We start from the raw sequence: 16,850 nt of genomic DNA, 5'->3' as shown, positions 1-16,850 counted from the left end.
CGTATGTGTCCTACAAATTTTTAAAAGATATAAGAAAAAATAATGTTATACGATTCTACAATTATTTTAAAATTTTGAAAAAAAAAAATATTTTTGTATGTTATGTATATTTTTTTCAAAAAGATATATTCTATTTAAACTTCTACAATTGTATATCAACAAAATATTAGGTATAACAGTCATTTAAATGAATTGATTAAATAACTGATGATTTTAGTGAATTTGTTTGGGGGATTGAATTAAATTTTTATTATTCATCCCATTTTTTTCCCAAAAAATATTAAACCAAATATTTATTTTTTATTTTTTATATTATACTAAAAATCAATTTTACATTCAAAACATCACATCAACACCTATTTATATCACATCATACAACTATTCAAATTCAAAATTTTTACTATTCAAATCCCAACTCAAAATCCAAACCCCCAAACAAACACACCCTAAATAAATAGTATTATTATTTTTTATTATAAGTGGCTTTTTTTTTTAATAACTTATAAATAACTTTTTTTATTGGATGGAATAGAGACACTAAGAAAATAGGAATATAGGAATTGAAACCATAATTTAATGTTTGTTGTGTGTTTGTATTTTGTCTCCATGTTAGAGGTGTCAAAATCAAATTCGACCTGAAAAATCGAACACGTTCAATCTGAAAATTTTCAGGTTCAGGTTTGGGTATTTCGGATTTGCAAAAAATCGGATCGACCTGAATCCAAAACAAAAAAAAAGTTTATGTCGTGTTTGGGTCATGTTTCGAGTTGACCTGATAACCCTAAATATAAAAGTCAGGTTGGATTTCGTGTTTCGGGTTGACTTGAAATTATTTATTATAATTATTTTATACTCCCTCCGTCCCCAGATACCGTATCTGCTACATTGTAGACACGGTATTTTAGGAGGGGTGTAATTAGTAAATAATTAAGAATGAATTAGTGAAATTAATTATCCTATAATATAAATAATTATAAATTAAGATTAAGATAGCTAATTAGTTTAATTAAAATTTAAAAAAAATAAAAAATTTAAAATGAGATCTGTGTAATCATTTTCAAAAACAAAAAATGACACGGTACGTGGGAACGGACAGAAACGGCAACGTGGACATGGTATTTGGGACGGAGGGAGTAATATTTATATTATTTTGTATTATTTGAAATGTAAAATAATATAAAAAATAAAAATAAAAATGAATTTTTTTTTAGGTTGATTTAATTTATTTTTAAGTTCGGGTCTGTTTGATGTCGAATTTGTTCGAGTTTCGGGTGACCTGAAACTAATTCAGGTCAACCTGAACCCGACCGAAAGAATTCATGTTGTGTTCTTCAGGTCAAATTTCGGGTTCGGATTGACAGTTATTTTTTATTACTCCTATAGCTCAATCCGACACGAAAACGAGTCGAAAACAGGAATTGACACCCTACTCCACATGTTCTATTTGTTTGTGTCTTCATATTCAATTTTTTTTCAATCCTTCTTAGCCTCCGCTCCGATCCACCCTTAATTCCAAAATTCGATCAAAATTTAACTCTTATTGTAAATCTTAAGACACGCCGTAAGCCATATCAGAGTTTTGTACGCTGTTTTTCGATGTTGTCGGTATAAGAATTTTTGTCGATAATCATGTCCAAATGTGGCTAATGATGCATAAGTATTGAATATGACAACCGTTGGTTCTTTCTTGATAGAACAACAACTACAAACAGATGGAACAACTCAAATCCCAAACACACACACTGATGATGTAAGTAAGATTCTTGCAAGCACATTATTCGGATGATGCAATAAAATCGCCAAAGATTATCGATTGTCTATGTCCCGACAGATCCCAACCAATTCGAGAGACTGAGATCAACCGCAATAGGCTGCGACAGATTCTTGCTCGAAGATATGTCCTGTCCTCGCAACTCTTCTGAATAATTCTTTGCCAATCGCCCTTTGCTTTTAACTGATTTCCATTGCGCCAGATTTTGGACAGGAGTAAGAACATTGAACATGTCTGATTTAGTTGGATTCAAATTTGCTTTGGTAGGAATATCATCATCATCTTCGATATCGTCGTTGTTGCTGTCTTCCTCTCCATCACTACGATCAAAATTTAACTCATCATCATCATCGTCTTCTTCTTCTTCTTCTTCTTCCTCGTAGTTTTCTCGACAGTTTTGGTATCGATTGGCTGCTTGCGACCATGTGCTTGATTCCGACAAAGTGGCAATGCTAGCTGGATGGGGTTCCCATGTTGTCTTGTCTTCTTCTTCCTCTTCCTCGTTCTCAACAATTTGTTGGTAATAATAACAATTGTGGGCATCCAAATTGAACCTGACTTTCTTCTTGATCTTGGACAGCAATGGCAATGGCAATGGCAATGGCAATGCCCCTTTCTGCGACTGTTCCTCTCTACAAAAAGAATTGAATTCAAGACATGTTTGGTAATTAAACACGCACATTGACTGTAATAACTAATTATTTGAGTAACTAATTAGTTAATTACCTGAGCTCGTCATCTGAATTGTCGATCTTAGGAGGCCCGCCATGGATGCGTAGAGGCACGTATTCTCCAGCTGGGCTCTGGAATTTCAGAAACATGTAAATAAATAAATAAAACATGAATTAAAAGATGAAGGGAAGAAAGAAGACAGCATATGTAAAATAGAATAGATTAATCTTACTGCATCAGCATCTTGAGGTTGTTCTTGGGGGCTGCTTCTTCTTGTTCTTGTTCTTCTCTTGGGATTTTTGGTGGTGCTTTCGATTCCAAGACATGTAAGAAAACAGCACCCCATTTGGATCTGATCTTGTCTGTGCTTCGTTTTCGATTAATGTTTCTCTATTTCTCTCTCCTCTCTCTCTCTCTCTAGGATGGAGGGAGGGAGGGATATTTGAAAAAATAATAACGTTGAAAAAGCAGAGGTGTAATAATGAAGGAATTGAAGGGAAATGTCAAGTGGTGGTGGGGTTTCTGTTATTATTTATTTTATTGTTGAGGTTTGTTTGTAGTACTAATTTAGATCTTTCAACGTTATTGCAGAATCTGTGTCTCGGATTTTCGTGTTTCTATTTGTTACTCCTCTGGATTTTGTTTGAAATTATATTAATGTGTGCGTATCTACGTGTTTTTAAATTATATTTAGGATAAATTATATAGCACTCCCTTATATTTTAGTAAAAATGCATAAATTTATTTATTGCATGAAATCCTTGCGTTAATATAAAGTTTGCACGAAATACTCTTTTTATTCAAAAAGTGATATTTAGTTCTAAATAAATACCTAAATTACGCAAATTTTATACAAAATAAAAAGCGCAAAATATCTTAAATAATTTTTGTGCATTAAATAAATAAATAAATAATTTATTAATCCTTGGTTTTATAATTTTTTGAGACAAATTATTGTCTGATTGTTATAAAAATTATAAAAATAAATGATTAATCAATTATTTAGTTATTTATTTTATTAAAAAAATTATTTAAGATATTTTACGTTTTTTATTTTTATAAAACTTACGTAATTTAGGTTTTTATTTCGAACCAAACATTAGTTTTAGACAAAGTTTCATGCAAACTTTCCATTAATAAAGGGGATTTTATGCAATAAATAAAACATATAGTGTTTTGTGCATTTTTAGTAAAACACAGATGTGTTATATAATTTACCCTTCTATTTATTATTTTATATTTTTTAGTATATAACTTATATAAAAAAATATTATATGAAATATACTTAGGGTTTGTTCGTTTGAAGAATTTTACCAAAATCTTACTATTCATCCAAAAATTTTTCCCCAAAAACATAAAATCAAACACCTATTTTTCATTTTTTATATTATACTAAAAATTAATTTTACATTCAAAACATCACATCAACACCTATTTATATCACATCATACAACTATTCAAATTCAAAATTTTTACTATTCAAATCCCAACTCAAAATCCAAACCCCCAAACAAACACATCCTTAGTATTTTATTTGAAGTTTTAATTTAAAATTTAATTTAAATAATTTTTTATGTGATATTTTATTAAATAAAATAGTATATTTTTATATTAGTTACTGAGTGAAAAATATCTTACTTTTTAAATATTAAAAAAATTATTATACATACTAAAACTTTTAGAATTTTCAAATTTTAGACACGGGCACCTAATGAACTCGGATCTTTTGAAAATAATACTCCCTCCGTCCAGTTAGAAAGTATACATATTTTTATTTTAGAACGTCCAATTACAAAGTAACAATTTCATTAAATACCCCATTTTTTTTCAAAAATACCACTACTTTACATAACATAATTACTTTTATACCAAAAAAGTAAGGGCAAAAATGTCATTTCACTACTTTTAGCTTGAACGGAGGGAGTATTTGATTTGTATTATTTTAAATATATTATACTATATCAAAATTGATTATGAGGCCATTTTCCATGCAATTAGCCAAAAGTTTTGATAGTGTGATACCAAATGTTGGCTTCCAACTTTAGGATCGAATTTCCAAAAAATTGATAAAAACTCCTAAACTAGATTTGGAGGCAAGAAACGCAAGGAAATATTCATGCTTTAGAAAGAGATTAGAAATAAAAATGCAATAATTTTTGTCTTGGATCATGCTGAAAAATTAATTTTTTATATGTTAAATTAATTATTGAAACCAGCCATCGATTGAACAAGGGCAAGTTCATCCATTTTTTATTTTTTTATTTTATCTTTTTTTATTTTTGAATCAATTGTCTTAATTAAATTCAGCACTGTTAAGTTATTGAATTCAACGTGCCATATCTTTAAAATAATAATAATAATAATCTGTTTTTATCAATGAATTACAATATATATATATATATATGAAAAATATATATGTCTTTATGGTTTACAAGAAACTTACTGAAATAACAATAAATAAATTATATTATAGAAAATATCTTGGGTTGAACAGGAATTATTTCTAATTATCAGATCTATAACCAAGATAATCCAATTTCAATTGTGGTATCATATCCATCTAAGTGGTTAAAAAAATCGAATTGAACCGTCGAACTATAGAACCGAGCCGAATTTTCGATTAACTGAGCAAATTTGATTCAAATATAAATACCGCATATTTAATATTTGTTCGGTTCAATTTTGATTTTTTATATTTTTTCGGTTCAGTTAATCGAACGACCGAATATATTTTTATATTTATATTATTATATTTTAAAATTTATATTAATAATTATATTCGATTTGAGTTCGATTTCAGTTTTAATATTTAAAATATTTTCAAATATTTTTTGTTTAATTAAAATTTTAATTATTTTTTAATATATTTTTTCTTAATTTCAATTCGAATTATTTGTAAATTTTGCAAATATTTTTGATTAATCGAACCGAAATTTTTGATTCAGATTAGGTTCGCAATTTCGAATATTTATTCATTTTAGTTCAATTTTCAAATACCTGCATATTTATAAATAACACAATCGTGTGTAGCTGATTGCCTTGTGTCAAACCGCGAGGAATCTGCACCGTCCCTAACATCTATGGGTGTCCTAACATCAATCTGGCCCTCAAGTCCCAGGCCCTTCAAATATTCCAACACCAATTAACCTCCCCCAACCCCAACTCACGCTAATCCGCACAAAACATCACTCCCTCCCTCTCTAACCAACCAACCAACGTTGCCTCTCTTCCCCCAACATCATCGACGGACAATCTCCACAGATCCAAATCACCAAAACCAGAATTTTCCCAAATTCCGACCAACTTGTCCGTTCCTTCTCCTCTTCCCGCCACCCCCCGCCGCCGTCCGATGGCCGATCAATCCACCCCCGCCACGTCTCCCGACGACGAACTCCTCTCCCCCTTGGGCAGCCTCAGCGGCCTCGACCACGACGACTTCCGCGAGGCCGCTTATGAGGTGTTCTTCACCGCCTGCCGCTCCACTACGACGTCGACAGGCGGCTTGCATGGCAGGGGCTCCGGCTCCGACGGAGGCGGCCCGGATGGATTCGCCTCGGCCAAGACCCCCGGCGTCGGGATGGCCGTCATCAGCCGCGTCAAAAAGGCGCTCGGACTCAAAATGGTCCGGCGCCCGCGCCGGAGTAGCTCCAGCGGGGCGACCCTCTCGTCGCCCCGCTGCAGCAGCCCCCGGCTCGGCGTAACGCTGCCATCCCGGCTCCGGCGGCCCATGACGTCGGCAGAGATCATGCGACAGCAGATGCGGGTGACGGAGCAGAGTGACAGCAGGTTACGCAAGACTCTCATGAGAACCCTCGTCGGCCAAGTACGTCCATACATACTTACATTAAATGACCATTTCACTTAAAAGTTTAAACTTAACGATTGCAATGCAGATGGGAAGGCGGGCGGAGACGATCATCCTTCCATTGGAGCTGTTGCGCCATTTGAAGCCGGGGGAATTCAACAACGCGGAAGAGTACCATCAATGGCAGAAACGCCAGCTCAAAATCCTCCAAATCGGCCTTCTCCGGCACCCGTTGATTCCCTTAGACAAATCGACCGATACACACGCCGCCAAGCTTGAGCAACTCATCGAGGCATCCGAGGCCAAGCCCATCGACATGGCCAAGAATTCCGAGGCCATGAGAGCCCTCTGCAACTCCATCATTTCCCTGGCGTGGCGGAGCCCCGACGGGGGTACAACCGACGTGTGCCATTGGGCAGATGGGTACCCCCTAAACGTCGAAATCTACATGACCCTCCTTCGATCAGTTTTCGACCTCAAGGACGACACGTTAGTACTCGATGAAGTCGACGAGTTGCTGGAGCTTATCAGGAAAACATGGTCAATGCTCGGAATTAACCGATCCATACATAATCTCTGCTTCGCTTGGGTGCTTTTCAAGCAGTATGTTGTGACAGGGCAGGTCGAGTTCGATCTCCTCGGCGCGTCGCTGATTATGTTGTCCGATGTAGGGTACGATGCCAGGAAGGCCGAGAGAGGGACCATATATACGAAGATGCTTGTGCGGCTGCTGTCTGCGATGAAGAGGTGGGGAGAGAAGAGGCTGTTGGATTACCACGAGCACTTCGACAGGGCAACGGTCGGGCTTATGGAGAGCATTCTTCCCCTGGTTTCGAAAGTTACGAAGATATTAGAAGACTATGTTCCTCCGGGAGAAGTGACTGACCAGGTGATGGGTAATATCGTTGATTACTACATCCGATCATCTTCCGCAAAAGCATTTGTCAAGGTATGTCTAGACAGCACTCCATTGTAGTCAGTTCTTCGATCCATACCTGCAAAATATACGAAGCAGGAAACGTATGAGTCGACATAAGACACTAATTTGTATGTACAGATCACAAAAGACAACGATGTGCGCGTGACCAAGCCGGAAGATTTGCGCGACTTGCTGATTCGGGTGGCTAGAGAGATTGAAGAGTTTGCCTCGAAGGAGAAAGACATATACAGCCCTGTACTCAAGAAATGGCACCCGAACCCCCATGGAGCTTCGGCTGTGACATTACACGCTTGCTACGGGACGATGCTCAAGCAACACCTGTCCAAGATGTCGCCCTATATGAATGAGACTATCTTGGCGCTGCAGAGAGCTGGGAAGCTCGAGAAGGCGCTGATACAAATGGCCATGGATGGTGCTGAAAATACAGACAAAGGGAAAGCGATCGTCAGACGGATGGTTTCTTACGAGGCGGACATGACTATACTAAAGCTGTTGAGAAATTGGATGCAGGAAAAGCTTCAACGGGGGAAGGAGAGCCTGGAGAGAGCAAAAGATACAGAAGTAAGCGTGACAGATAGCATCAAATTTTTACCTCTGGTTTTGGAAATGTTCTTCGTTAGTGACTTACGATGTTTCTCGAGATGATCTTTTTCAGATATGGATGCCTAAGTCGAAGACGGAGCCGTTTGCACAATCAGGTGCAGAGCTAATCGGATTTGCAAAGGAGACTGTGGAGAGCTTCTTAGAAGTTCCGGTGAACGTATCAGAGAACTTAGTTTCTGATCTAACCGACGGTTTGGAGCTTCTCTTCGGAGACTACATCTCATTCGTGGCATCGTGTGGTAAGAACTCGACCATTAGTTCATACATGCTGAGAAGCTTTTCGCCATGGCTGATGGTATTCCATTCGAATTTTCAGGATCGAAGCAGGGTTATCTCCCGACACTTCCCCCGCTGACTAGATGCAGTTGCGACTCAACACTGCAGAAACTGTGGAAAAAAACAGCAAGCGCGATCAAGCTAGAACATCAAAATGGAAATACAAAGTATTACGAAGGGAAGGAAGCACGGCTCTCAGTGAGTCGTGGAACACAACGCCTTTATATTCGCCTCAACACCTTGCATTACCTTCTTGTGCAGCTTCAGTCCCTCGACAAGACTCTATCTCTCTCTCCAAAGATAACTCCACCAAAGAGCCGATTCGGGAACAGAAGGCAGTTAGGGTGTTCCTACTTTGAGCACAGCCGATCACTCATACAAGCAGTCTCTCAGCGCGTGGCAGAAGTGGCTGCTTACCGTCTCATATTCTTGGATACAAACGCTGTTTTCTATAGAAGCCTGTATGCCGGAGATGTAGCAACAATGCGTATCAAACCAGCACTAGGAATACTGAGGCAGAACCTAGCTATGGTGTGTGCAATCATTATAGACAAGACACGATCAATGGCTCTAAAAGAAGTAATGAAGGCTTGTTTCGAGGCGTACCTTATGGTCTTGCTAGCTGGAGGCAGCTCAAGGGTCTTTTCCAGAAAGGATCATCCGATAATCGAGGAGGACTTTGATAGCCTCAAGCAATTCTTTTTTATGTGTGGAGAAGGCTTGATAGGGAACGACGAGGTTGCAATGGAAGCTGAGACAGTGGAAGGCGTAGTAACGTTGATGGGGAAGTCAACTGAACAACTGGTGGAAGAATTCAGCGTTCTTGCTTGCGAATCCAGTGGGATCGGCATTTTGGGCACCAGGCGGAAGCTGCCAATGCCTCCAACAACAGGGAAATGGCACAGTTTGGATCCTAATACCATATTGAGAGTACTCTGCCACAGAAATGATCGAACCGCGAATCACTTCCTCAAGAGAACATTCAAATTGGCAAAGAGAAGCGTATCCGGATGAACTGAAAATCGAAAACTAATCTTAGCAGTTAACAGACAAATGTTACAATAACAAAAATGTATAAAGGAAAAGTGTGCGCTTGATCCTTCTAACTGATGAAGATGATTATTATTACGTTCCAAACACTGTACGATCGTAGCAAACTTTTTTTGTTACACATTCTACAGTTACTAGAGATACAATCTTAAGACAGAAATGTAGGACGAAACTTCTCTCTAATGTTGTAAGTAACTTACCAAAATGAGATAGTTTTGTGCATTTTTGCTTTCTGTAACAGCTAGGATTGTAACATGTTCTACCTATTTGTGCATTGAAGAGTTCTCTCTGAAGGTAGGACTACGTATCGAGCAAACAATCTCCTATATATGTAAGTTACTAAATTTCGAATCATTCTTTTGCTATGATATTTGGTTTTACCTTTGTTCTGTTGGCTCCATAAATAAACTAATGCAAATAGAATGATCTAATAACAATCCATAAAAATATCAATCTATAAGGTTTTCTTAATTCATTCAAACATTCAAGATTTAAATCTCATAGAAAAGAACTGATGTCAGCTAAAAATGGAGCAATTTAAAAGACAAAGATATCACCCTATGCCTGAATTTAAAAATATCATACCGAATCGATATCCATGAGCTGATAATTCAACTTGGTTCCTCAACTTCTAGATCTCCAATTTTTCTTTAAGCGCTTCCATCGAGTCCGAGACTTCAACCTTATACCTATACCATCTGGCTATAACTAGAAAAGCTATGAAGTTCAAGAAGCTCAAGACTGCCAAAAATGCAAAGTACAAATCAAGACGGGAGGCGTTGAGGTTGTTCAAAATCCATCCCTTATGACTATTGGATCTGGTGACACGAGCAACGCCGGAAAGAATGAAACTACTGAGTATGCTTCCAATTCCCATGCTAGTTGAGTAGAATGAAGTCCCGAGACTTTTCATGCTCTCGGGAGCTTGATCATAGAAGAACTCAAGCTTCGCAACTTCTGAACAAGCATCTGCCACTCCCATTAGTATGAATTGCGGAAGCAAGATAAATATTGTCAATGGAACTTGCCCACCACTCTCGACTAAGCCGTATTTCTTGGCCATGTTCAGCCTATACCTTTCGGTAACAGATGCTACAGCCATGATGATAATATGAAGCGAAAACCCGATCCCCAATCTCTGGAGCAGAGTAATCCCTCTTGGATTTTTGGTCCATTTTCTAGCAATCTTGACAAATACACGATCGTATACTAGTAAGCAAGTGAGCAAGGTTAGTGTAACAAATGTGCTTAGACTTGCAGGAGGCAACTTGAAATGACTACTCATCCTTCCGTCGAGTGTCACCCCTTGTTTGATGAAAAGAGTGTTGGTTTGAGCAATCATCACGCTTGGAATGAATGTAGAGATCAAGATTGGTAGCATTTTCAAAATCTGTTTGGTTTCCTCAACTTCTGTTACTGAGCAGAGCATCCATGGACTCTTTGAATTTGTTTTCACACAAGCTTTGTTCAAAAACCTACATCAAAAGCTTAAGCTATGTTCATAACATAATTAACAACAATTCGAGCATTCAGCCATTGAAATTACTTTAAATCACTATCCATTCACAGTAACAAAGAAATGCATACTCACAAACAATGTTGCTTCATAATCAAGGAACTACAATACCAAAAGATCTAGGCAATTGTGTACCTCAAGGCAGGGGTGGATTCGAGCTTGAATTTCCCTTTCGTGTTACACACATCTTCGAGTTCATACAATTCTCCAGTGTTTTCAGGAATTGGAACTCTAGATTTCCTCGATGCCGCGACAATGACCCTAGCCATTCTCGTGAAGGGGCTTCCATGGGGCTTTTTATGCCTATAGAAGGGAGTTCCTATTACGAAAACAATAATCGCCAAAGCAAGGCCGGCGGTAGGAATTCCGTACCCCAGAGGCCAGCCGACGTTGTCCTGTAGGTAGACGATGACGGTGTTGCCGAAGAGAACGCCGGAGAAAATGCTGAACATCCACCAATTGAAGAATGAAATCTTCTGCGCCTTCTCCTTAGGGCTGAAATCGTCGAATTGATCGGCGCCGATGGTGGAGATGTTCGGCTTCGTGCCGCCGGTGCCGATGGCTAATGTGTAAAGCGCGGTGAAAAATACTGCGAGCTCCGATGTGGTGGGTGTCCGGCAACTGGTAGGGTTTGGGCCGGTGCATGGCGGAGGCCTTAATCCCGGAACCGACACCGATGCCGTCAATAGGCACATGCCCTGAAAATTATAAGAAAAAGTAAGAGAAAATGGCATGGGAGAATTGTTTGGAGTTCCCCGGAGTCCAACACCGCCCGCCATTAAAGGGGTTGAGTTCTCTTCTTCTGCATGACTTCCAGAAATAAAAATTTTTTAAATAGATATTTTATTAAAAGAAATAAATAATCAATTTTTTTATTTCATCAACTATATTTATTTTTTTATTCATAAAATTGATCGTAATGATATATTTGTAATAAGTTTAAATATAATTTTAATAATAAAAAATTATTATGATTAGAATAAAATAAATGAATATTTTGATTTGGAATTAAAAGGACAGAGGGAGAGGAAGTATAAATTACGAGGGTGGAGAAGGAAAGGGAAAGCAAGATTACCACGAGATAAATGAAGGAAGCTATGAGAAAAGTCCAATAACGGGTGAGATGTGCGTCGGCAATGTAGGCGCCGATTACCGGCGTCATCCAGACGGCGCCGTTCCAATACGTGACGTTATTTGACGCCGTTACCGTTCCTTGATGCAGCTTCCTCGTCAGGTACAGTACCAAGTTGGATGAAATCCCGCAGTACGTCATTCGTTCCAATACCTCATACACTAATCAATTAATCACAATTTCAGAGACGGCTCACAACTTCTTCATCTCAATTTCATATCAGGTAAACGTAGTTTCTGTCAATTTCATTTCTAAGTTATATATAATTAATTCATCGCAGATTCACAGAGACCTAATTTCACCAGAATATTTCCCCAAATACAGATATCTATGGTAAATTGGTAATTTAAATTAGAAATAGTAGTAAGATCGAACGAATTAACTATCAGATCTACTCTACTTAAACTATCTATATATATAGATATATATATATAGAATTTGTATGTATATGCGGTGTTGAAGATAGGATGAAGAATTAGTACCGACGACGAAGGAGCAGGCGGTCCAACCGCCGCGCTTGGATCGACGGACAGGATATCCTCTGAGGTCGACGGTTCCGTCTTTTGTGTAGTCACCGTTTTCTTCGCCTTCCATTTACGGCCGCCGGAAAATTGAGCTTCCGAAATACAATCAAGGTTTTGAAGCGAATGCTCGTTCGTGAAGAAGCAGCGGTGGTTTTATACTCGCAGGCGGTTAATGTAGAAATTTATTGGAAGGTCCCGGGATCTCAGGTCCTGAAACAGATTGGACAGTGGTCGTGTGTGGGACCCGTTAGATGAAGGGTGTAGGGGACTTGGAGGTCTAGGGACCTTCACAAACTCAGATTTCTGTGTTGTTTCTAAGTCATATTTTTGTCTTAGATAAGATAGAAATAATAATGAGTGTGTTTATAGGACTTTTAATTCCGTTTAGATATCGATTTGTGTAGGGTTTGGCATAGGTTTAATTTTTAAATGAATGAATCACCTAATTTTAGTTCAATTTCTTAATTATTATGTCGAATTTGTGCTAACTAACTTGTATAAATAATTAATTGAATATGACTCAAAACTTAATTGTTTAATACCATGTTTGTTTTTTCGTGATATCTACAGTGAATTAAATTGAATTATTTAAAATTTTACTCAATTAAAATTAATATATGGGTTTTGATTTTTTTTTTTAAAAAAAATAAACTTATATTATAGGAATAATACAAAAAAAAAGACAAAAAAAACAAAACAAAACAAAATAGATACAACGATATTTTATTATTTAACATCATCAGCTATGTCAAGTACATCAGCATCTAAGTGTGTATCATCGTGGGCAATGTGATTTGTTTCGGGGGCAGTTCTGTCTTTCTTTCGAGACCCGATACAGTTACGTCAATTGAATGGTTATGCCCCAATGACCTTTGATTCTACATCAGGTGCATTCATCATCATTGTTTTTGTTTCTCCCGGTGTTGAACCTCTATTGAGATATGTACGTCCTTCTACCATTATAGCACCGATTTGGCACATATCGGGGTCTATTTTGATAATTATTGCAACTGTATGTGTTTGTCCGACCCCGTCCGCGATTTTGACTTCGATAGCAATCAATTCGTTGATTTTTGTCCTACCGACGGCCACACACGGATTTGCCGGATGTATTGCGTTTGCCTCTGAAAATGGATTTGTATCTGTCGGTCAAGATTCGTGATTTTTCAACAACAACTTGTTATTTTGTTTGGCCAGCAAAAGACAAGTGATCAACTCGTAATATTTCTGAAAGTCTCTTTCGCGTTACTGCTGTTGCAAAACCACGTTATAGACATGAAAAGTGAAGAAAGTTTTCTTCATCGTATCAGATTCAGATATATTTTTGCCACAGTGACCCAGATATGATGTTATTCTAAACATGACAGAATAATTTTTTTTGGATTGTTTTTGTTGTGAATTTATTCTCGGATCTTTTGGATTTATCGAACAAACCTCGTATACAAAAATACAAATCAATTAATAGTGGAAGCGAAATTCGAATAAACCCAAATTAAACTAAACCGAAATCAAAATTAAACTAATATTAAGGCTAACATAAATCTGGAAATTAGAAATCAAACACAAACAAACAGCCCTAAAATTCAATTGCAGAAACCAATTTGCAACTCCCTGTTTGGGCTTCTTCCGGTTCGTTCGAGTCTTTGTTTCTCCATTGCCACAGCGACTACGAAATCAGCCACGAGCAGCGATCCTCCGGCAGCTACTGACGGAAATCCAGGATTCGGGAATAAATTTACAACAGTTTTAAAGTCCTAAAGCCGTAGGCTTTGCCACAATGTCATTCGTTTCGTGCCATTGCCAACAAAGTCAGCATCAAGTGATTATATATTTCTTTCAATCTTTCATACAATTCAAGTGGGGATTCCAACGTCACATACTGTATTTTCAGTGCCTCGTCGATGTGATGGCACAAAAAGATCATGGTCTTTGCACAACGGAATTTTTTATCTCGGACAATGGTATTTTCCAAGCCAATTGATGTTATATGCATTTTAATATCGCGAGCTCAGACCATATAGTTTTGGCAAGAAACGAAGAGAGAGAAATTTTTGTTTGGCAAGGTTAATCATAATAAAGAGATAAAATATTAGCCTATTACTAGTGGATAGCACGGGTAATTATAGAAATTGTGACATTTAATGTAATTTTATATTTTAAATAATAAATTTTATTTTGACAATAAAACTTTTCACGAAGATAGCCTAAATTAACTTATATAAAAAATAAATTATAAATAAAAATACAGTACCTAAACCAAATAAAGAATATTAAGTAAGCAAATCAAAGTTTCATAAATATATATTCAATTTAAACTCAAACGTAATAGAAATGAAAAATAATCATTCATAATCACTACAAAAAAAAAAAATATATTTGTAACTGAATTTCGTCCCTAAAGTTCACGTAACTAACGTAATTCCATTCATAATTCCGTCTCTAATGTCATTAATAACGAAAAAAAGTAAATTTAGAGACAAAAATATTTTGTTACAAAAATAATTTTTTCTTTGCAGTGAATCCCTCTTAAATTAAAAATTAAAATAAATTTAAAAGGAGTTTTTACCTATCAATGAGGAATAAAACTAATTATTAATATTTGTAGTCATTTATATTGTTGTTAGCATGCAGCAGTTGAAAACAATATTCAAACAATATATTAAATAATATATATAGTAACGAAAAAAAAGTAAATAATAAGTGAATCATAAATCAACTAAAATTTATATAGCATTTTAAATTCAAATCTAAATTAGATTTAAAATATTTATTTACAATCTTATTAAATAAAACATTACAATAAATTTTGAAATAAATTTATATATATCAATGAAAAAAATCTTGATCTTTTTATCGCATTTTTTATCGCCAATTTGAAAAGAAAGTTTAAAAAATATGCAAATAAAAAAATACATATACTAACAAAAGTAAAACCAAATATTGCATAATATTAAGTAATGAAATTAAAAACATTTATTAACAATTCATATTAGTTTAAAAACAAATTACTCTAAATTTGAATATAGTATCAATTTTTTTTTTTAAAAAAAACAAAATGTATTAGAATAGTAATTTCTTAGACTAAATTAATTAGAAAAAATACATATAGAATAATAATTTATTAGTAAAAAATAAAAAAATAATAAAAAATAACAAATGCATACTAAATAATAAGAATGAAAGTATTAAAATAAAAATAGAATTTTTTTTAATTACTAAAGATTTATCCTAATTTTCTGTATCCATTTCTTTAATATTCTTTTAAATAAAATTAGGGGATAAATATTTTAATATAATATTCAATACCAAATAAATTATAAAAAATACATACATAATAAGAATGAAATTAATAAAATAAAAATAAACTATATATATACTAAAATTTACTATAATTTTCTCTATGATTTCTTCAAATATTCTTTCAAATCTAAAGAATACAAATTTAAATATAATCTACCATATTAAAAAATAAATTAATCAAAATCAAATCAATTAGAAAAAATAAATACTTAATAACACAATAAATAATTTTAAAAAATTCATATACAATAATAATAAAAAGTATTAAAATATTATACCTGAAAATAAATAAATTAGTAACATACGTACATAATAATAATGAAAAAGAACGATTAGTAGAACACTAAAATTAATTTAATAATATTATTATACATAATAAAATAAAATACTATAACAAACAAACAAACAATAAAATACTATACTTGATTATCGTTTTTTTTCCTTCTTCTTCCTACTTCTCTAAAAAAAAAATGATTAGTAAAAATTACCGTATAATAAAACTTAAAATTTATAAGTTAAACAAAAAATAAAATTACTATAAAAATTTCACTATATAAGAAAAGATTAAAAATTATATGCATAAATAATATATAAAAGATATAATGATATTTTTTTCATGTGAAAAAAATTTTGTTTTGTTTGAATGATACCAAATTATATGCATAAATAAAACATAAATAAAATAAAATAATTTTTCATGTGAAAACCAAGATAAAAAAAAAAAATCACACGTTGTCCTTACCAAAGTAGAAAATTAACTATAATCAAATTAAATATAAGAGTTTAAAAAATACATATAAATTCACTTAATCACCATTTAATCAACCAACGAAAACTACAAATTTAAGAAAAATTAAGATTAAAAAATAAAAACCTAAAAATTTGTCATGTTATGTAATTTTTGGATTGAACTACATACATCCAATAAAAAATCTCAAAACCGTTTGATTAAAAACGCAACGAACGAATTGCAAATACTTTTTTAAAATTTCATATTGATCTGACGGTTAACGAAACAGTAATCGCCGTTTTTTGCAGTGTTGGACAAAAATTTCATAATAATTTTTGTTGTGGCAATTTTGCTTAATCTCTCAATATATATATATATATACACGAAACTCTAATTTTATCCATATTTTTGTTATTTATTATATTGATAAATTTGAATTTTGTTAAATTAATTGTCACCTTAATAAATTTTAACTAATTATCCAAACTTATTATTTAATAAATAAAAAGAAAACTCCAAAATTATGAGAGT

General features: G+C 34.5%; 3 protein-coding genes across 6 annotated transcripts; 1 reads left to right on the top strand and 2 right to left on the bottom strand.

The window, feature by feature from the left end:
- Positions 1-1,642: 1,642 nt before the first annotated feature.
- On the bottom strand, positions 1,643-2,920 carry LOC127249315 (uncharacterized). Its single transcript, XM_051272059.1, has 3 exons — positions 2,676-2,920; positions 2,498-2,574; positions 1,643-2,403 (listed from the first exon to the last, which is right to left on the bottom strand). Exons 1-3 carry the CDS (start codon positions 2,787-2,789, stop codon positions 1,818-1,820), a joined length of 777 nt encoding a protein of 258 aa, XP_051128016.1. The 5' UTR covers positions 2,790-2,920; the 3' UTR covers positions 1,643-1,817.
- Positions 2,921-5,792: 2,872 nt separating this feature from the next.
- LOC127249047 (protein unc-13 homolog) lies at positions 5,793-9,102 on the top strand. The gene is made up of 5 exons (XM_051271639.1): positions 5,793-6,266; positions 6,337-7,201; positions 7,286-7,749; positions 7,844-8,030; positions 8,108-9,102. Exons 1-5 carry the CDS (start codon positions 5,793-5,795, stop codon positions 9,079-9,081), a joined length of 2,964 nt encoding a protein of 987 aa, XP_051127596.1. The 3' UTR covers positions 9,082-9,102.
- LOC127249082 (protein NRT1/ PTR FAMILY 5.2-like) lies at positions 8,871-12,395 on the bottom strand. Of its 4 annotated transcripts, XM_051271683.1 has the most exons (6): positions 12,248-12,395; positions 11,709-11,926; positions 11,006-11,331; positions 10,769-10,936; positions 9,703-10,592; positions 8,948-9,082 (listed from the first exon to the last, which is right to left on the bottom strand). In XM_051271683.1, the coding sequence occupies exons 1-5, from the start codon at positions 12,357-12,359 to the stop codon at positions 9,749-9,751; spliced, it is 1,668 nt and encodes a 555-aa protein (XP_051127640.1). In that variant the 5' UTR covers positions 12,360-12,395; the 3' UTR covers positions 8,948-9,082; positions 9,703-9,748. The 4 variants fall into 4 exon arrangements, with proteins under 4 accessions (XP_051127639.1, XP_051127640.1, XP_051127638.1 ...); XM_051271682.1 differs by having other exon boundaries at positions 8,871-9,002; positions 10,769-11,331; XM_051271681.1 differs by having other exon boundaries at positions 10,769-11,331.
- Between the last annotated feature and the right edge of the window lie 4,455 nt (positions 12,396-16,850).

The sequence above is a fragment of the Andrographis paniculata genome, unplaced genomic scaffold (genome assembly GCF_009805555.1).
Source record: "Andrographis paniculata isolate CXL003 unplaced genomic scaffold, ASM980555v1 Contig35END, whole genome shotgun sequence".
Taxonomy (NCBI): domain Eukaryota; kingdom Viridiplantae; phylum Streptophyta; class Magnoliopsida; order Lamiales; family Acanthaceae; genus Andrographis; species Andrographis paniculata.
Note: the sequence above shows the minus strand (reverse complement) of the source record. Positions and strands in the feature narration are given on the sequence as shown.

Bases quoted from the DNA above. Each gene is read 5' to 3' on its own strand.
- LOC127249315 (XM_051272059.1), bottom strand. From the start codon at position 2,789: ATGGGGTGCTGTTTTCTTACATGTCTTGGAATCGAAAGCACCACCAAA. The intron at 2,575-2,675 runs GTAAGATTAATC...CTGAAATTCCAG, and splicing joins AACCTCAAGATGCTGATGCA to AGCCCAGCTGGAGAATACGT. The intron at 2,404-2,497 runs GTAATTAACTAA...TTCTTTTTGTAG, and splicing joins AATTCAGATGACGAGCTCAG to AGAGGAACAGTCGCAGAAAG.
- LOC127249047 (XM_051271639.1), top strand. From the start codon at position 5,793: ATGGCCGATCAATCCACCCCCGCCACGTCTCCCGACGACGAACTCCTC. The intron at 6,267-6,336 runs GTACGTCCATAC...ATTGCAATGCAG, and splicing joins TGAGAACCCTCGTCGGCCAA to ATGGGAAGGCGGGCGGAGAC. The intron at 7,750-7,843 runs GTAAGCGTGACA...GATCTTTTTCAG, and splicing joins AGAGAGCAAAAGATACAGAA to ATATGGATGCCTAAGTCGAA.
- LOC127249082 (XM_051271682.1), bottom strand. From the start codon at position 12,359: ATGGAAGGCGAAGAAAACGGTGACTACACAAAAGACGGAACCGTCGAC. The intron at 11,927-12,247 runs GTACTAATTCTT...TTAATTGATTAG, and splicing joins CGCCTGCTCCTTCGTCGTCG to TGTATGAGGTATTGGAACGA. The intron at 10,593-10,768 runs GTACACAATTGC...CTTTTGATGTAG, and splicing joins GAATCCACCCCTGCCTTGAG to GTTTTTGAACAAAGCTTGTG.